Below are 18177 nucleotides of genomic sequence, written 5' to 3'. Positions count from 1 at the left end.
TAAATTCTCCAAGCCCCATTAGGGGACAGCTGATGTGTTAGCCAAAATATCATCATGACAACTCTGAGGAAAGTTTAAACTTGAAGCAGATGCACTGAAATCCGACAATCTGTCAGATAAATGTGAGGTAGGAGTCAAATTTACATCCTTTCGATGTGTGGAGAGAACTTTAATAAGAGATCGAATCTTAGCAGTATTGCTGTGGTTTCAAATTTTGTAACACGAATATAGTTTAACAGAAAGGCCTGGAACATTCAAAACAGATAAAGCAATTAATTGATGAGGATTCAGACTGAAGTTCGTATTAGTTCCGTGCATGAGTCCACCTGAATTTAAGTATATTATAATAAGAATCATGAGAACAAGAAAAAATACAGCAGCAAAATCCTGCAACAAGATCTTCCAGTAATCTGAGAATTCACTGATCTCCCATTTACCTCACATCACCACCAGAGGGCGATCCCTCACCGTGTTTTTGTGTTCACTGTTTCAGGAGCAGGTTCCATAACACATTGATGTGTTGGGGAGCCACAATCCAAGAGAACAGGATGAATTGTTCAATTACACGGTTAAAGGATAGAGAGCAGTAATGCAGGAGAACTCTGCTTTAATTGTTGGAATACACAGTGATATGTTACAGAGCAGAAATCTAAGAGAACTGCATTAATTGTTAGAATACACTGTAATATTTACAGAGCAGATATGGATGCTAAATTTGCAGACAACACAAAGATAGGTAGGACGATAAATGATGAAGTGCGTGTGAAGATACGATAAAGAAACATAAATAGGTTAAGTGAATTGGCAAAGCTCCGCCAAATTGAGTATAATGTGGTCAAATGTGAAAATGTCCATATTGGCAGGATGAATATAAAATACACTTAATATTTAAACGGTGAAAGATTACAAAATTCTGAGGTACAGAGGGATTGGGCTGTCCTAGGGCACGAATCGAAAGGGGCTAAGGTACAGGTATAGTAATTAATTAAAAACGTCATAAGATATGATCATTTACTGCGAGGGAATCTATTATAAAATAGGAAGGGTATGTTTCCGTTGTACGGGGCATTGGTGAGACCACACCTGGAGTATTGCGGACAATACGTATCTCCTTATCTAAAGAAAGCTGGTAATGCGTTAAAAAACGTTCAGAGAAGGTTTGCTATAATAGTATCCAGGTACGTGCGGGTTATCTGTATCCGCGGTAAGAATATTGATGTTGGGTTTGTATCCACTTGAGTTTCGAAGACTGAGAGATAACTTCATTGAAACCTTTAAAACCATAAGGGGTATTAACGGTGTGGATGTGGAGCGGCTATTCCCTCGTGTCCGTGTTGTAGCTGCACTGGGTATTTCTGGGTCTTTATATTTCTCGGCGTGTGTATATCTGGGCTCTTGTTTCTGCGTCTGTTCCCAATGCGGTTGTAATGTCCACGGGAGGGCGCTCTCTGATCACTTACCGAACATCACAGTTGCCTTCTGCAGAGAGTGACTATTTGCAGATATAAAAATGGGTGGGGAAATAAACCCCAGCCAATCGCACCACACCTTGTTGACTCTTTCAACTTCTCACATTCCAGGTCCGGTACAGACAGAGATCATTGTTTCCGTTTCTGGAGCTCAGACTGGAACGCTGGGGGTGAAAATGTTCCTGATTCTAGTTATTGCACTGATCCCAGGTCAGTGATTCTGGTCACAGATTGTAAAGTATATCGCAAACCTTGTGCAATTTCCCTTTCCCAGCGCTGTGTGACTATCGTCTTCCTCTGTCTCCTAACCCGCTGTGCGTCCGCTGTTTATTTTCAGAGATGAGTAACGGAGACTCAGTGTTCCAGTCAGAACCAGGAGTTGAAGCAGCAGAGGGTGAAGATTCAGCAATACCCTGCAGTTACTCTGTGCCGAGTTCAGCTATACAGCATCACCTGTTCTGGTATCGCCAGTATCCACACCGAGCTCCTCAGTATCTGCTCAGAGCCAATAGTTATGGGTTTACCGATACGGCTCCCGGCTTTGGACACTTCAGCGGGAATCTCAACCAGACACAAAGCACTTTTCACTTGTCCATGAAAGATTTGAAGATGAGGGACAGCGCCGTGTATTACTGTGCACTGAGACCCACAGTGAGTGAGGCTCCCGCGGGCCTCAGACAAAAAGTGACGCAGACGTTTCAGGGTCAGAGAAAAAGAGTCGGATCTCAACGAAAATGCGCAGAAAATGAAGGCCACAATACAGCCCCAGCTGAATAATATTCCCCCACTGAGCTCAGCCATTGTCAGTGTTGTGAAATGTCACATTTGCCGTCCTATTATTCCCGGATCAAATCCAACCATTCTCCGACCCCATCCGCACAAAATCTGCAGATTATCCCGGGTGAATAACTTCCTTAATCTGTACTTAGAAAGATTCTGGATTCGGTGCCTATCTGCCCGGCCACACATTTTAAAAGTGATCTATTGTCAAATGCAGCCTCAGAATTGTCCCATTTTCAAGTCCGTGGAGCAGAAATAATAACTGATTGAAATCAGAGCTTTTCTATTTGGGGAATAGAGGGGTACAGTGAAGATTTACCATGCTGATTCCTGGGATGGCAGCTCTGTCATATGAGGAGAGATTAAATCCGTTAGGATTATATTCACTGGGGTTTCGATCAGTGTGAGGGGATCTCATAGAAACTTATAAAATTCTAACAGGGTTAGACAGGGTGGATTCAGGAGACTGTTCCCAATGGTGGAATCCAGAACTAAGGGTCATCTTTTGAAGATAAGGGATAAACTGAGGTGAAGGGAAATTCCTTCATCCAGAGAGTGTTGGATGTATGGAATTCAGTTCCACCGAATGTAGTTGAGGCCAAAACGTTGTCTGATTTCAAGAAGAAATTTGATATAGCTCTTGGGGCTAAAGGGGTCGAGGGATATGGGCGAGGGGGAAGGGGGATCAGGATATTGAATTCCATGATCAGCTATGATTACGATGATTGGCGGAGAAGGCTCCTGCTTCTAGTTTCTATGTTATGAGTCCGTGAAATATTTCCTGGTGCAGAGTTGAGTGACGACTTATCCCCGGTACACTTACAGCACTAACTATTAATTATGTTGAGTCATGGCCATTAGGATCAACGAGCCTGTCCCGACAACAATCCCACCCAGGCCCTATCCCCGTAACCCACATATTTAACCTGCTATCCCCTGACACTTAGGCTAATTTTGCGTGGCCAATCCAGCAAACCTGCACAGTTTAGGACTGTGGAAGGAAACTGGAGCACCTGAGGAAACCCACGCAGACACGGTGAGAAAGTGCAAACTCCACAGAGACAGTGACCCGAGGCTGGAATCGAACCCCTGTCCCTGGGGCTGTGAGGCAGCAATGCTAACCACTGCGCCACCGTGTCGCCCATAAATGATTAAATTAATTTCACTTTTCACCTGAATTAGAAAAAAAGGATCTGCCTTCAGAAAGATTGATGGACTGAGTTCTGAGGAAAGCGAGTTCACCAGTTCATGAGACACAATAACTGGTTATGTGGGAGAGAGCAGAGACAGAACAAGGAACTTAGAAATACGTTTACGGCCAGGGAAGGAATGTGATTGGAAAGAGCCAGCTATATTAAATCATTAACTAACAGTGATTGCTTCACTGGTTACGGGGCGGCATGATGCCACAATGGTTAGCGCTGCTGTCTCACAGTGTCAGGGACCCGGGTTCAATTCCGGCTTCGGATCACTTTCTGTATGAAGTTTGCATGTTCTCCCCGTGTCTACGTGGGTCCCCTTCGGCTGCTGCTGATTCCTCCCACAGTCCAAAGATGTGCAGGTTGGGTTGATTGGCCATGCTAAATTGACCCGAGTCTCAGGGGATACGCAGGGTAAATACACGGAGTTGCGGGAGTGGGGCCTGGGTGGGATTGTGACCGGTACAGACTCGATGGGGCGAATGGCCTCCTTCTGCACTGTAGGGATTTTATGATTCGCAGCTGACGTCAGCTCAGGGAGATGAACCAATCGCAGCACTGAGAAACGCCTCCCAGTTTCCTAATAATAGAAGCTGCCTCTGATCTGAGTTGACTCTGTGATATAAGACTAGAGGCAGCAACTTATTGTAAACATTGTCGCTGCTTACTGTCCTATCAGGAACCATGTGTTCCCTGTGTGCTTTACTGATAATAATGGCCACGCTGCCCGGTGAGTCTGAGTTCAAATCCTCAGTGTGTGTTTCATGGGTTATATTTGTTCACAGATTTCTCACACATTCTACATTTTGTTGCAGGAATCAATGGCCAAGATTCAGTTTCCCAGGACCCGGCTGAATTAACGGTTCAGGAAGGATTGAACGTAACAGTGAATTGTAATTACACAGCAAAAAATGCTTTTCCAAATCTCTTCTGGTACATCCAGTATCCCGGGGAAGCTCCGAGATATTTACTGCAGAAATATGGCACGGGTGGCGGAGAAAAGTCTCCAGATTTCCCTGACCGGTTTTCTGCTGATTTGGACAAGGACAAGAAAACGGTTCTTTTAAATATCGCCGGTGTCCATGTCTCTGACTGTGCCGTGTATCACTGTGCGCTGAGCCCCACACTGTTACAGAGACACAGTCAGCCCGTACAAAAACCAACAAAGGCACTCTCACCTCCTCTCACTGAATCAGATCTGTGACCTGGATTGTGAACTGTTAATATAAACAAGACAATAGCATAACGAAGAGTTAGCCCGAATGCTCTCTTTCCATGGTGCTGAATGTGCCATTCTATATAAATTCCATTTTTATAGCCCTTTGGAGCAACTCTTCCAATGGAAAACTCTGCCGCTGTTGCCACAACGTTAACCAAGATCCATCTGCGTCCTATCTCAAAGATGAACTCCGGAAAATGACCAATATTCGTTTCCATGCCCTCACTTTGTCAAAGAGCGACATCACCATTCGGTCGTTCCGCTTCTTCGAGTCCAGTTCATTGTCTGAGAACAGATTCTAATGGTTCCGGCTCCTCGCTCTGACGTCATGCATTGGAGAACAAAGACTCTCTGAGCTGATTGGATGAAATGTAGGACAGAGAAGCTGTGAGCTGATTGGGTGCCTCCTGCTGGCTCTTTGTCAGGAATGAACCAATCGCCAGTGAGGCCGGATATTACTCACCATCTTCTGAACTCTGAACTAAAACAGTTTGAACTCACTGAGTTCAGATCCAGCACCAGCTCGGCGAGACTGCTGTCTGTTAGTTTTTACAGTAAGAAGTTTAACAACACCAGGTTAAAGTCCAACAGGTTTATTTGGTCGCAAAGGCCACACAAGCTTTCGGAGCTCCAAGCCCCTTCTTCAGGTGAGTGGGAATTCTGTTCACAAACAGAGCTTATAAAGACACAAACTCAATTTACATGAATAATGGTTGGAATGCGAATACTTACAGCTAATCAAGTCTTTAAGATACAAACAATGTGAGTGGAGAGAGCATCAAGACAGGCTAAAGAGATGTGTATTGTCTCCAGACAGGACAGCCACCATGGACTACTCTCCGGAATCGGTTGCATTCTTGGACACATGCATCTCAATTAAGGACAGTCACCTCGGCACTTCACTGTACCGCAAGCCCACGGATAACCTCACGATGCTCCACTTCTCCAGCTTCCACCCTAAACATGTTAAAGAAGCCATCCCCTACGGACAAGCCCTCCGAATACACAGGATCTGCTCGGATGAGGAGGATCGCAATAGACACCTACAGATGCTGAAAGACACCCTCCATAGGAACAAGATATAGCGCTCGACTCATCGATCGACAGTTCCGGCGCGCCACAGCGAAAAACCGCACCGGCCTCCTCAGAAAACAAACACGGGACACGGCGGACAGAGTACCCTTCGTCACCAAGTACTTCCCCGGAGCAGAGAAGCTACGACGTCTTCTCCGGAGCCTTCAACATGTCGTCAATGAAGACGAACATCTCACCAAGGCCATCCCCACACCCCACCTCTTGCCTTCAAACAACCGCACAACTTCAAACAGACCATTGTCAGCAGCAAACTACCCAGCCTTCAGGAGAACAGTGACCACGACACCACACAACCCTGCCATAGCAACCTCTGCAAGATGTGCCGGATCATCGACACGGATGCCATCATCTCACGTGAGAACAGCATCCACCAGGTACACGGTACATATTCTTGTGACTCGACCAACATTATCTACCTGATACGCTGCAGGAAAGGATGTCCCGAGGCATGGTACATTGGGGAAACCATGCAGACGCTACGACAACAGATGAATGAACACCGCTCAACAATCAGCAGACAGGAGTGTTCTCTTCCTGTTGGGAACACTTCAGCAGTCACGGGCATTCAGCCTCTGATCTTTGGGTAAGCGTTCTCCATGGCGTCCTTCACGACATACGACAACGCAGAATCGCTGAGCAAAACTGATAGCCAAGCTCCGCACACATGAGGAAGGCCTCAACCGGGATCTTGGGTTCATGTCACACTATCTGTAACCCCTACGACTTGCCTGGGCTTGAAAAATCTCACTAACTGTCTTGGCTGGAGACAATACACATCTCTTTAACCTGTGTTTAACCCCCTCTCCACTCACGTTATCTGTACATTTAAGACTTGATTACCTGTAAAGGCTCGCAATCCAACCATTATCGTTTTAATTGAGTTTGTGTCTGTATATGCCCTGTTTGTGAACACAGCTCCTCACTCACCTGGAGAAGGAGCGACACTCCGAAAGCTTGTGCTACCAAATAAACCCTGTTGGACTTTAACCTGGCGTTCAGATCCAGCATCAGCTCTGTGAACATATTAAATGTTACCTTTGCAGAAATCGTCACAGCTGCAGAGCACTTAACTGGCAAGTTCCGAAATTGAATAAGTTTCACTTTGCTTGCGATACGGATTTGGAAATCACCCGTTTATCTGTTTTTCCACTGCTTGCAAACAATTCCGTTAACTTGATAACATTGACAATTTTTAATGGATGCAGAAAATTGAGTCCCCACTCCCTCTGGTCTGGTCTGAAAACATCGCCATATTTAGGGATGTGGATCAAGAATGTGGGGGCTTTTTCCTGATCCTGACAGTGCAGCTGTAATCAATATGAATTAGCTGTGGTCGAATTGCTGAAATCATTCATTACCGAATCTCCTTCAAACGTTGTCATAAAACGGTTCCTGTGAGATGGCATATGCATCAATAACACCTACAATTAATTAGAAATATGGTTTCAAGGCTTCATTCTATGATCATCTTGGTGGTGCCAGTACAGAGCGAGACTGCGGATAGTTGGGAACCTGTCTCGGGGGCAGGGAATTCAGATGGTGTTCGTAAAGCAGAAGTGGAAATGAATAGGGTTGGGAAGCATTTCCCGATCAGGGCCAGTGTGATCTCCTGGACTCGTTTCGATCGCCACAGGGGGTCGGAGAGGAATTTCCCAGATTTTCTTTTCCCCATATTGGCCCTGGGGTTTTCACTCTGGGTTTTCGCCTCTCCCTGGAGATCACATGGTCTGGAATGGGGGGGTGGGGGTGAGTTAATAGGTTGTGATGAACAAAGCATCGTAGCTGTGAGGGACAGCTCGGTGGATAGGATATTAGGATGTAGATAGGCTGGAAAATTGGGCGGGGATCCTGGATTCAGGATTCAATCCTGGACCGGGGAGCGGCGCGGGCTTGGAGGGCCGAAGGGCCTGTTCCTGTGCTGTATTGTTCTTTGTTCTTTGTTAGTGCCGAGTTCCCAGTGACCCCCAATTAAAGAGCAGCCAATTCTTCCCTCGTCCAGCGAATCTAAGAATCAGCAGGAATCTGCCTTCGATGTGAACGGTTTTAAATGGTGTTTATGTGGATTGTTCTCGGGGTTTGAGTTCACGGGAATATATTCAGGTGCCAATGTCAGACCCGCTGTTGTAAACGGGACCCAGTAGACAGCAGCTGTGGCCCAGAAACCTGCGGCAGTTTTTGTACGAGGATTTCACTCATGTTCATCACTGTGAGACTCTGTGCACAGTAATAGACCGCAGTGTCAGACAGCAGCAACTCCGAGATGGTCAATCGGTACAACTTTTCTGACTTCTGGATTGTATCGGAAAAACGGGTCTGAGCGAAATCCGCCTTCAATTCATCACCGCCGCCAGTATGCCTCCGGACCGCAAACACGGGCTGTCTGCCTGGGTATTGACGGTACCAGAATAAATAATATGCATCGTCGGTATAGGTGCAGCTTAAAGTGACATCTTCCCCCTCTGTCCGTGTGAGTGAGGATTCCCCCTGAGTAACAGAATCCCCATCGCTCAGATCTGGAACACACGGTTAAAGAAAAAACATTCAGCAGAACTGAGGGTGAACATTCGCAGACGATGCAGCATAAAAATAGGCTTTAAATAATCTCACATTCGCATCAACTAATCTAGTTCCCGTTCAGTATCCCCAGGAGAATCCGCCGTCCCACCTCATCTCAAATGCCTCTGCCCCTTTCCCCCTCAGCGGCTAATCTAGGTCTCCCCCAACTGTGTCTTTACTCCTCCGTTCAAGTGTCTCATTGTTTTAATGTGAGTCACTTTCTACAGAGCTCCCTCGAAAGTAGATTTGCTGTAATTTCCAGTTAATCTTTTCATTTGACTCAGATTGATGGGACATCCATTTGGAATCCTCCCCGAGTGGAATCTTCCTTTCCCCGTCCACCTGACTGAACCTTATTGTGAATACATCAATCAAGTTACTCTTTAGTCTCCAGCCAGAAGAGAAATGAACCATAATGTTTAGATTGCATTCTGATCGATGTCATATCCCAATTCTGGTATCAGGCTTGCTGTGCTATTTGCCAACCGATAGTCCTGTAAGGAAAAGCCAAGAGCAAAGACTCAAGTGCTCTATGGCAGGCCCGATGTCTGATGAACTGGAGCGCCCTGCTTTTGAAGTTTATTCCTCTCGAAGTTACACTCATTTTTAAAGTGTTAAACGTACCGACAACGAATGTCACCCAGATCACAGTGAGGACGGAGCGCCGCATTGCTGCTGTTCCAAGATTCTAGGGACGTCTTGTGTCTCCAAAAGCTTCGAATATCGAACAAGATAAAACTGAGACCATTGGCTGAGGCTGGTCTGACCTCACTTCCTAACGTATGTTCGGTAGATCTGAAATCACTGGATCTCACTGGTCTGACGTCATTGGCTTAAACACAATTGTTGATGACAGAGAACTGAGACATTGGCGATACACTCTGCTGTTCAGAGCTAGACGAGTAAACACAGCTAGGTTGAGCCTAATTGAGCTCAGAGACATTTTTCCCTTCAATTGATCTGAAAGAATTCGCCTTGAAGAAGGAAATGCAAGTGTTGAATGTGGATGAAGATGTTCCGAGTATTTGAGTCACTGTCAATGATCAGACTGAGTTTGAGACGGGTGTCAATTGGGAAGATGATCTAAGATTTTTTTTCTGTGATAGTGACGTATCAAACAGAGCGGGAAAATACAATGACAGTGAATAGGTTAAAATTCCAAATTTAGCGTGTGTTAAAAAGGTTGGTTTATCAAATACACGTTAAAGGGCTGCACCCTATTGCTCAGTTTGACGTGAGCCTGACAGCGAACTCCTCTGTTCGGATCTGCTGGGATCATTCTTGTGGATACATTCTCCAGACGCTCTCCTTTGCTGAGGGCTGAAAAAATGTTTCCAAACGTACAAGGCAAGATCTCTGCTGATTTCCACAAAGGAAACAAAACGGTCCCTTGAAATATCACGGGAGATGTTTTCTCTGACACCGCATTTCTGTGCCACACAGCCAGCAGAGAAGTAGCAGATTCGGGACAAAAATCCCACACTGGGGGTTCCAGACACCGCTCTCATTGCTAAACAAAATCAAAAACTCCGCCTCCAAAGTCTGAGTCACCGGCAGTCTCAAAACAAAAACAACGTCAGGAATTGTATTAACTCCAGCGTACAGTTATACTGAGAGCGACCTTCATAAATCTATTTCATTACTCCAATGTACTTTTTTCCTTTCGATGTGTTTTCCATGACTCTAACATTGAACAACCCTCTCTCCATATCCCCTCCCAGTTTCCTGGAACCTTTGACTGCGGCATGTTCACACAGTTTATTTAAACCCAGTGCCCACTGAGCTTCAGAATGTTTTCTGGAGGCTGGTGTGGTTCCTGTCAGCACTAACGATCCAAATGTTTCTGATGATTATCTACAGACCAGGATTACATTCCTCGACCACCTCTTCCTCCTCCCCCTGGCTCTGAAAGTGCGGCCATACCCCTATGACGGCACTGACTGTAGCTGGGCTCAGACGATTTTCTTTCCAAGTCAGCACGAAATTACCACCAACTGGTCTCCCAGAACCAGAGACACACACGGAAGTGGGGCGAGAGCATCCCCAGGGTAGAGAACAAATTACAAAAGGCAGGGATTAGAACAGGTATCTTCCAATATGACTGTGCTGATTTGTTTGTCGAATTGAAATCGGCAGTTTGTTTGTGCAGTTGCTCCTGGGAACAGTTTCACGAAAGGTTGGTTTGGTTTCCTTTCGCTGCACATTATGGCGATATCTACCGCGATTTTACACAAACTACAACAGACAGGAGCTGCATTCTACAGTGATGGGCAGTTTTTGTACAGAGCTGAGCTTGCTTTATATCAATCTGAACCTGAAAGCGCAGTAATACACGGCGGCGTCATCCAGCTTCAGACCCGAAATGGATAAACTGGTGAATTTATTCTCTGTCTGAAGCTCAGCAGAGAAACATCTTTTGGCAAAATCGGCTTTATCTCCACCGCCGCCCGAGTTTTTCCGCAATATAAACTCAGGCTGTGAGTCTGGGTGCTGCCGGTACCAGTACAGATAGTAGTAGCTCATTTCATGATCATATTTACAATTTAAAGTCACCGCATCTCCTTCTGTCATAACATCTGAGGACGGCGACTAAGTGACAGAATCTCCATGAATCAGATCTGGAAAACAAATATAAAAAGGTCCAACCGACCACTGTTGGAAATTCAGATTTACACCACGTTTCAAAAATGGAAACAAAAAGTTGAAATGTGCTTGGGTGCACATTTACCTGTCAGAAATATTGCCTACACAACCCAGATACTGAGCAGCCGCATTGTCTCTGTCCGCGCTGTAAAAGGCGAGTCAGGGATTTTGAGACACCCGTTCTAAACCCCGCCCTCAGTAATCTGCTGTGAGTCTCAGGGTGTTCTCACTTCACTTCCTGGTGTTCCCAGTGACGTTGTGAATAGGCAGGCTCGCTGGTTGCCAGGAGCTGGTTCCCAGTGATTGGAAACACTCAGAGCCGGGTAACAGCCAGAGCTTTATGGGGGGGAATATTTCCATTTTACACAGCAGATGGTGACAGTTAAACCCGATTCCGATTATTGTGACTCAGGCTTGCTCCAGGATTTGGTTCATTCAGGATCAATCCGTTTATTTAATTCTTGCCATCAGGGGCGTGGCTCAGCCGTGACTGCGAGACTTATCTCATGAAACACTGAGGCAGTTATTGAACAATTATTGTATTGTATGTCGGAGTGGCTGACTGACTCGCCAGGCTGTCTTGTGGTACATTGGCAGCGTCCCTGTCTTTCGAAGAGAAACTCCCAATTCAAGAGCAAAGTGAGGACCCGTTGGTGAAAGAACCAGCGGTTATACTGCCGCTCCACGGTCTGATAATCAGTTATGGAATCCTTCGCACCATAGTTCAAAGGAAAGAACGTGTATTTGTGGCGAGGTGCTTCAAAAGTATTCCTGTCGCATTAGAGCAACGATAGCAGCTGTCACTGTACATTCAGCTGAACAATCTTGAAGTATGAACACTTCCACTAATGGCCGCAGGATTCATCTCAATGACACCTCTGTTTAAAATTAGCATCTACAGTGGGGTTAGTTATCGTTTTTACAATGAGCCATGATCTTCAGAGATTGGATTTTTTTCGAAGAGAGAATAATGTCAGCGCTTCCAGTAACTCGACACTCAGGTATTCAAAGCACGGGAGCAAAGTTCAGACAGCAGGTTGACGGTCCCCAGGGGATATGCAAAGCTAGTTCTCATTAACTACAATTAAATACCAGCCGGCTAGGAAACCCTTTCATTGTCACTTCCACCCATAAAAGAAATGAACAGAGCGCTGAGATGGTTACAGTGCAATAATTCAGAAAGCTGCTCTCAAAGTGGGCCGACGTTCTTCTGATGATTATTGACCTCTTTACCTTCTCCAAAATATTGAGGCAAATTGGGTTCAAGCATTCACCTTGGGATCCCAATGCAATTGAACGCAGTTGAACGTATACATGAGAGATAATCCCACCGTTACTTTAATTGCTGGCGTTTCGCTTTATTCAATTCATACTGGTTATAAAAGCTCATTCTAAACAATATGAAGCCATCAAGATTCCGATAAGATGCATTCTTTAAAATAATAACACAAGATGTAAATATGACTCTGGATTCACATTCACACTCTATATTCTTTAGTATTTACATTTAAATCTTTCCATCATAATGTTACCCCTTAAGTGCTGGTTATTAACTTTGTCTACATTTGGTGCTCGAATAGAATGAGTAATTTAGTGGGCTCATTGAAATGGGAGAGTGGGAGAAATCGGATTGTCTGAACTCTGAACTCTAGGGAGAAGGGGAGAAAGATAAGAATGTAGAGCCAGTGCGAAGACAGAGACGGTAAGAAGCAGAGCAATGGGGGCGAGACAAACAGAGGCGGAATAACAGAGGGAGATAGACAGGCCACAGACGGAGAGAGAGCCGGAGAATCTGAGAAAGACAGGGAGAAATAGAAACTCAGAACTTATTAGTCGAGCGAACGCTGATTGATGCCCGACGATCATCAATCCTGAGAAAGCGGCCAATCCTGTCGCTGGGAAACGCCCCATAATTTCTGAGTAAATTACGTTTCCGCTGATATGAATTTCCGCTTGAATATTAGAACAGAAATGTCAACACATTTCAAATACTGCTTCATTTCTGCCGAACCCGAAACCAGACACCATGTGCTCCTTACTTTGTTTGCTGATAATAATGGTCTTGCTGCCCGGTGAGTCAATAAACTCTGACAAAGTGCCATCCTGACTTGAAACATTATCTCTGTTCGCCTCTCACAGATGTTGTCAGATCTACTGAAAATTTCGAGCATTTTCTTTTTTTGAGTCAATGTTTAAATGATCAGTGTCTGTCCCATGGGCTCTCTATCCCTCCCAGATATTGATTACCTTCTGTGTTTTGTTACAGGGGCAAAGGCTGAAGATTCAGTGTTTCAAGATCGATCTGAATTATCGGTTCTGGAAGGACAGAACATAACACTGGACTGTAAATACTCAACAGCTGCTTCTGAAACTGTGTTCTGGTACATCCAGTATCCCGGGCAAGCTCTGAGATATTTGATGAAGATATATAGCTCGGGCAATACCGATAAGTCTCCGGATTTCTCAGATAGATTCTCGGCTGCTTTACACAAAGGAAACAATACTGTTCCTTTAAATATCGCCAGAGCTGTTCTGTCCGACAGCGCCGTGTATTTCTGTGCCATGAAGCCCACGCTGGTACAGATGTAGCGAACCCCGCACAAAAACCCCAGACTGGGAGTTCCGGTTAGTGATCAGCAGAGGGCGCTCCCACACTGATAAACAGAAATAATTATTTTGTCTCGACAGTGATAGTCACAGGGTCATAAACAAAATATCAAAACAAAACACAACACTCAACACGAACGGCTGAGCCACAGTTGAATTTTTAACTTGCAACTATACTAAAAATACATTTACAGTTCCTTAACTCACGCTTCAACCTTTGATGACATTTTCTTGCCTGTGTGAATTATTGTGCAGCACTTTCCCCATCTTCACTCTCCTTTTCAACGTCTCTTTGACCAAAGGGTCTATATGATGAGAGTATTTTGCTGCCTAAAGGACAGCTTGTATTGGCATATACATTTCGCAAGGTTATCATTGTGCTATTTAAAACAATCACTGAGAACAAGTTGCCATCAATGTTCATTCTCATTTTGAATGTCTGTCAAATGTTTTCTGACACAATTCGCAACCCAGTGTTTCTCTGTTACAATAATCAGACCAGCGACTTCATTAGCAAAAGGCCAAGTGCGAGTTAACTAACAATAAATGCATTTTTAGCATAGTTGCAAGTTAAAACCAACTGCGGCTCAGCTTTTCATGTTGAGCGTTGTGTTTTGTTTTGTTATTCTGTTTATGATCCGGTGACACTCACTGTTGAGACTGAATTGTTTCTGTTTATCAGTGTGAGCGCGCCCTCTGCGGACCACTAACTAGAACTCCCAGTCTGGGGTTTTTGTACAGGTTTCGCCATGTCTCTGAACCAGTGTGTGCTCCATGGCACAGAAATACACGGCGGTGTCAGACAGAAGAGTGCTGGTGATAATTAAAGGAACAGTGTTGTTTTCTTTCTGTAAAGCGGCCGAGAATCTATCTGAGAAATCCGGAGACTTATCGGTATCGCCCGAACTATATATCTTCATCAAATACCTTGGAGCTTGCCCGTCTCTGTCTTCACACTGGCTACACGTTCTTATCTTTCATAGAATCATAGAAACCCTACAGTACAGAAGGAGGCCATTCGGCCCGAGTCTGCACCGAGCACAATCCCACCCAGGCCCTACCCCCACATATTTTACCCGCTAATCCCTCTAACCTACGCATCTCATAACTCTAAGGGGCAATTTTTTTAACCCGGCCAATCAACCTAACCCGCACATCTTTGGACTGTGGGAGGAAACCGGAGCACCCGGAGGAAACCCACGCAGACACGAGGAGAATGTGCAAACTCCACACAGACAGTGACCCAAGCCGGGAATCGAACCCAGGTCCCTGGAGCTGTGAAGCAGCAGTGCTAACCACTGTGCTACCGTGCCCTTCTCCCCTTCTCCCTAAAATTCAGAGTTCAGACAATCCGATTTCCCTCACTCTCCTATTTCAATGAATCCACTAAGTTACTCATTCTTTTGGTGCAACAAATGTAGAAAACGTTAATAACCAGAAGTTGCGAGGTAAATTATGATGGAAATATTGAAATGTAAACAACTAAAGAATATAGGAAATGAATGTGAATCCAGGGTCATATTTACATCTTGTGTTGTTATTTTAGGAAAGGCATCTTATCGGAATCTTGAGGGCTTCATATTGTTTAGAATGAGTTTTATAACCACTATTAATTGAATAAAGCGAATCGCCAACAATTAAAATAACGATGTTATTATCTCTCATGTATACGTTCAACTGTGTTCAATTGCATTGGAATAGTAAAAGGATGAACAAGAATAATGCAACATAATCACCAGTAGTAACGACCTTCTGTAATTTGAGAATTCGATGATTTTCCAGGAAATGACCAGTTACCTCAGATTGCCGCCAGATGGCGGTGCCTCACCATGTTTGTGTGTTTACTGCAGCGGGTCCGGGAAGCTTTACGAGGCGGTTCTGCTGCTGGTCTGGTTTCCTCGGGCATCCAGAAGCTCTCGGAAATAATCCTGTCGGTATCATGTACTATGTTATATTATGTTGTGTTAAGGAATGAAGATGAACGAATGGAAAGACAGTGGGTGAACTCGAGGCCGAGGCCGTGATAGAAGTCAAGGCACAGATTAGGAGGAACAGATGGAGAAATCATAGAAACCCTACAGTGCAGAAAGAGGCCATTCGGCCCATCGAGTCTGCACCGACCACAATCCCACCCAGGCTCTACCCCCATATCCCTACACATTTACCCGCTAATCCCTCTAACCTACACATCTCAGGACACTGAGGGGCAATTTTTAGCACGGCCAATCAACCTAACCCGCACATCTTTGTTCTCTCTTTATGCTTTCGTCTGTACTGTCTCCATAAATCTGCAACTGCTCCCTTCACAGTTCCTTCACCGAACCTTCATCTATTTCCCTTCCTGTCTCCGTCTCTCCCTCATTTATCTTACTGTCTGTCCCTCTATTTATCTCCTTGCCTCTCGCACATTTCTCTCATTCCCTTTCCTCGTGTTTATATCCCTGTAACTCCATCTGTTCCTCCTAATCTGTGCCTTGACTTCTATCACGGTCTCGGCCTCGAATCCACCCACTGTCTTTCCATTCGTTCATCTTCATCCCTCAGCTTGAAGCTTTCTGTGTTGCAGCATTTGTTTCCCTCACGGGATCAACATCTAAACCCACTTTTGTACAAATCGTGTATTGTTTTATTTACAATCTGTATGTGGGAAGGGATTCACTCAGTCAACCACTCTGCTGAGACACAGCGATTTCACACAGGGGAGAGACCGTTCCCCTGTTGTGTGTGTGGGAAGGGATTCACTCAGTCATCTGAGCTTCTGATACACTGGAGAGTTCACACTGGAGAGAAGCCATTCACCTGCTCTGTTTGTGGGAGGGGATTCACTCAGTTATCCCAGCTGCGGACACACCAGCGAGTTCACACTAGGGAGAGGCCATTCACCTGCTCTGTGTGTGAGAAGCGATTCACTAATTCATCAAACCTACTTACACACCAGCGAGTTCACACTGGCGAGAGACAATTCGTTTGTTCCATGTGTGAGAAAGGATTCACAACTTCATCCAACCTTTTGACACACCAGCTAATTCACACCCGGGAGAGGACATTCACCTGTTCAGTGTGTGCGAGGGGATTCAGTCAGCTCGCCCACCTGCTGACACACCAGCAAGTTCACAAGTGACTAAAGGGTTTGGATTCCACTGATGTTGCTGGCGTTCATTATACCCAGGACTGAACCGTGTTCATTCTGACAATTCAGGTTTGTCTCTCTGATGTTACCAACCATAGTTCTGGCTGGTGTTTAAGATTCTAGTTAGTTAGCTGATTGTGTTCTTGGGCCTGCAGGCTCCCTTTAAGAATATGTGTCTGTGATCATTCTCCTGAATTCAGAGAATTCCACCAGCAATCAGTTTGCCACAAATATTGAACTTTTACTTCAATCCTAAATTGATCTTTGATTCAAACTCGACAATTCAGTGTCTGAGAGGTTCTACTGATGAACATCTCCAATTAGAAAGTGCTGATTAATCCTTGCTGACAATTCTTACTGACCTGCACAATACACACAGTGACACCTCCATTATCCCCCAGAAAGAAGGGGAATGGGAATTGGTGGAGAATCGAGAGTCTCCAAATGTTACCCCTCCCGTCTGGTACAGAAATCCCCTCGGCTTGGGAATGAAGACAGGTCCAATTGAAATAACAAACTTGTGTATATCTTTTATGAAAAAGGGGCTACAAAATCATCAGATAGGAGAGATTGGTATGAATCTTATTGAGTAAACAAGTAAACTAAATCAAATTAACTGAGGGGAGGGGATTGGTGTCAGTGTGGGGTTTATATCAGACAGGAGGAGATTGGTGTCAGTGTGGGGTTTATATCAGACAGGAGGAGATTGGTGTCAGTGTGGGGTTTATATCAGACAGGAGGAGATTGGTGTCAGTGTGGGGTTTATATCAGACAGGAGGAGATTGGTGTGAGTGTGGGGTTTATATCAGACAGGAGGAGATTGGTGTCACTGTGGGGTTTATATCAGACAGGAGGAGATTGGTGTCAGTGTGGGGTTTATATCAGACAGGAGGAGATTGGTGTGAGTGTGGGGTTTATATCAGACAGGAGGAGATTGGTGTCAGTGTGGGGTTTATATCAGACTTTATTCACAAAAAAAAACTCTCCAATAAAACATTGCAAAATGGCACTGTCAGGCAGCAGTAACCACTGTGCCACTGTGTTCAGTAAACCTTTTTCATTCGACAAACTTCTTTTTAAATTTACTGTCCAGAGAATTCTGCCTTTACCACAAAGAGGTCAGGGAACAGATAGAGAGAAACCATTTGTGTCCAGAACATTGTGAACATCCTTTTACTCTGGTTGTCTTTGATCCTCAAGTCTTTTTCTGTTTGTTTTAATCATGTTCTGTTTCATTAATAAACTTTTATCAGTAAAAATATTTGATTTTTCTGGACTTTTCCTGATGAGATTGATGCACTTTCGGGAAAGTGGGTGAGAGGGGTTGGCAGGCTCTTTAACAGAAAGTGAGTCCCTCTAAGGTAATTGACAAAGGAGCCAGAGGGGGAGATGAGATTTTATTTTATTTTTTGACGCAGTGAGTTGTTCTGATCTGCCTGAAAGCAGATTCAATAGAATCGTTCCAAAGGGTAAAGACTT

At 44.8% G+C, this 18177-nt stretch overlaps 1 gene segment (V, D, J or C); it reads left to right on the top strand.

Moving 5' to 3' along the window:
• The first annotated feature begins 1808 nt into the window (after positions 1 to 1808).
• Positions 1809 to 2246, top strand: LOC144486216 (T cell receptor alpha variable 3-like). The segment is given in 1 exon segment: positions 1809 to 2246. A coding segment is annotated over 1 exon segment (438 nt).
• Positions 2247 to 18177: the final 15931 nt, after the last annotated feature.

Source organism: Mustelus asterias, unplaced genomic scaffold (genome assembly GCF_964213995.1).
Source record: "Mustelus asterias unplaced genomic scaffold, sMusAst1.hap1.1 HAP1_SCAFFOLD_299, whole genome shotgun sequence".
Lineage (NCBI taxonomy): Eukaryota > Metazoa > Chordata > Chondrichthyes > Carcharhiniformes > Triakidae > Mustelus > Mustelus asterias.
This window is presented reverse-complemented; position numbering and strand designations above follow the sequence as displayed.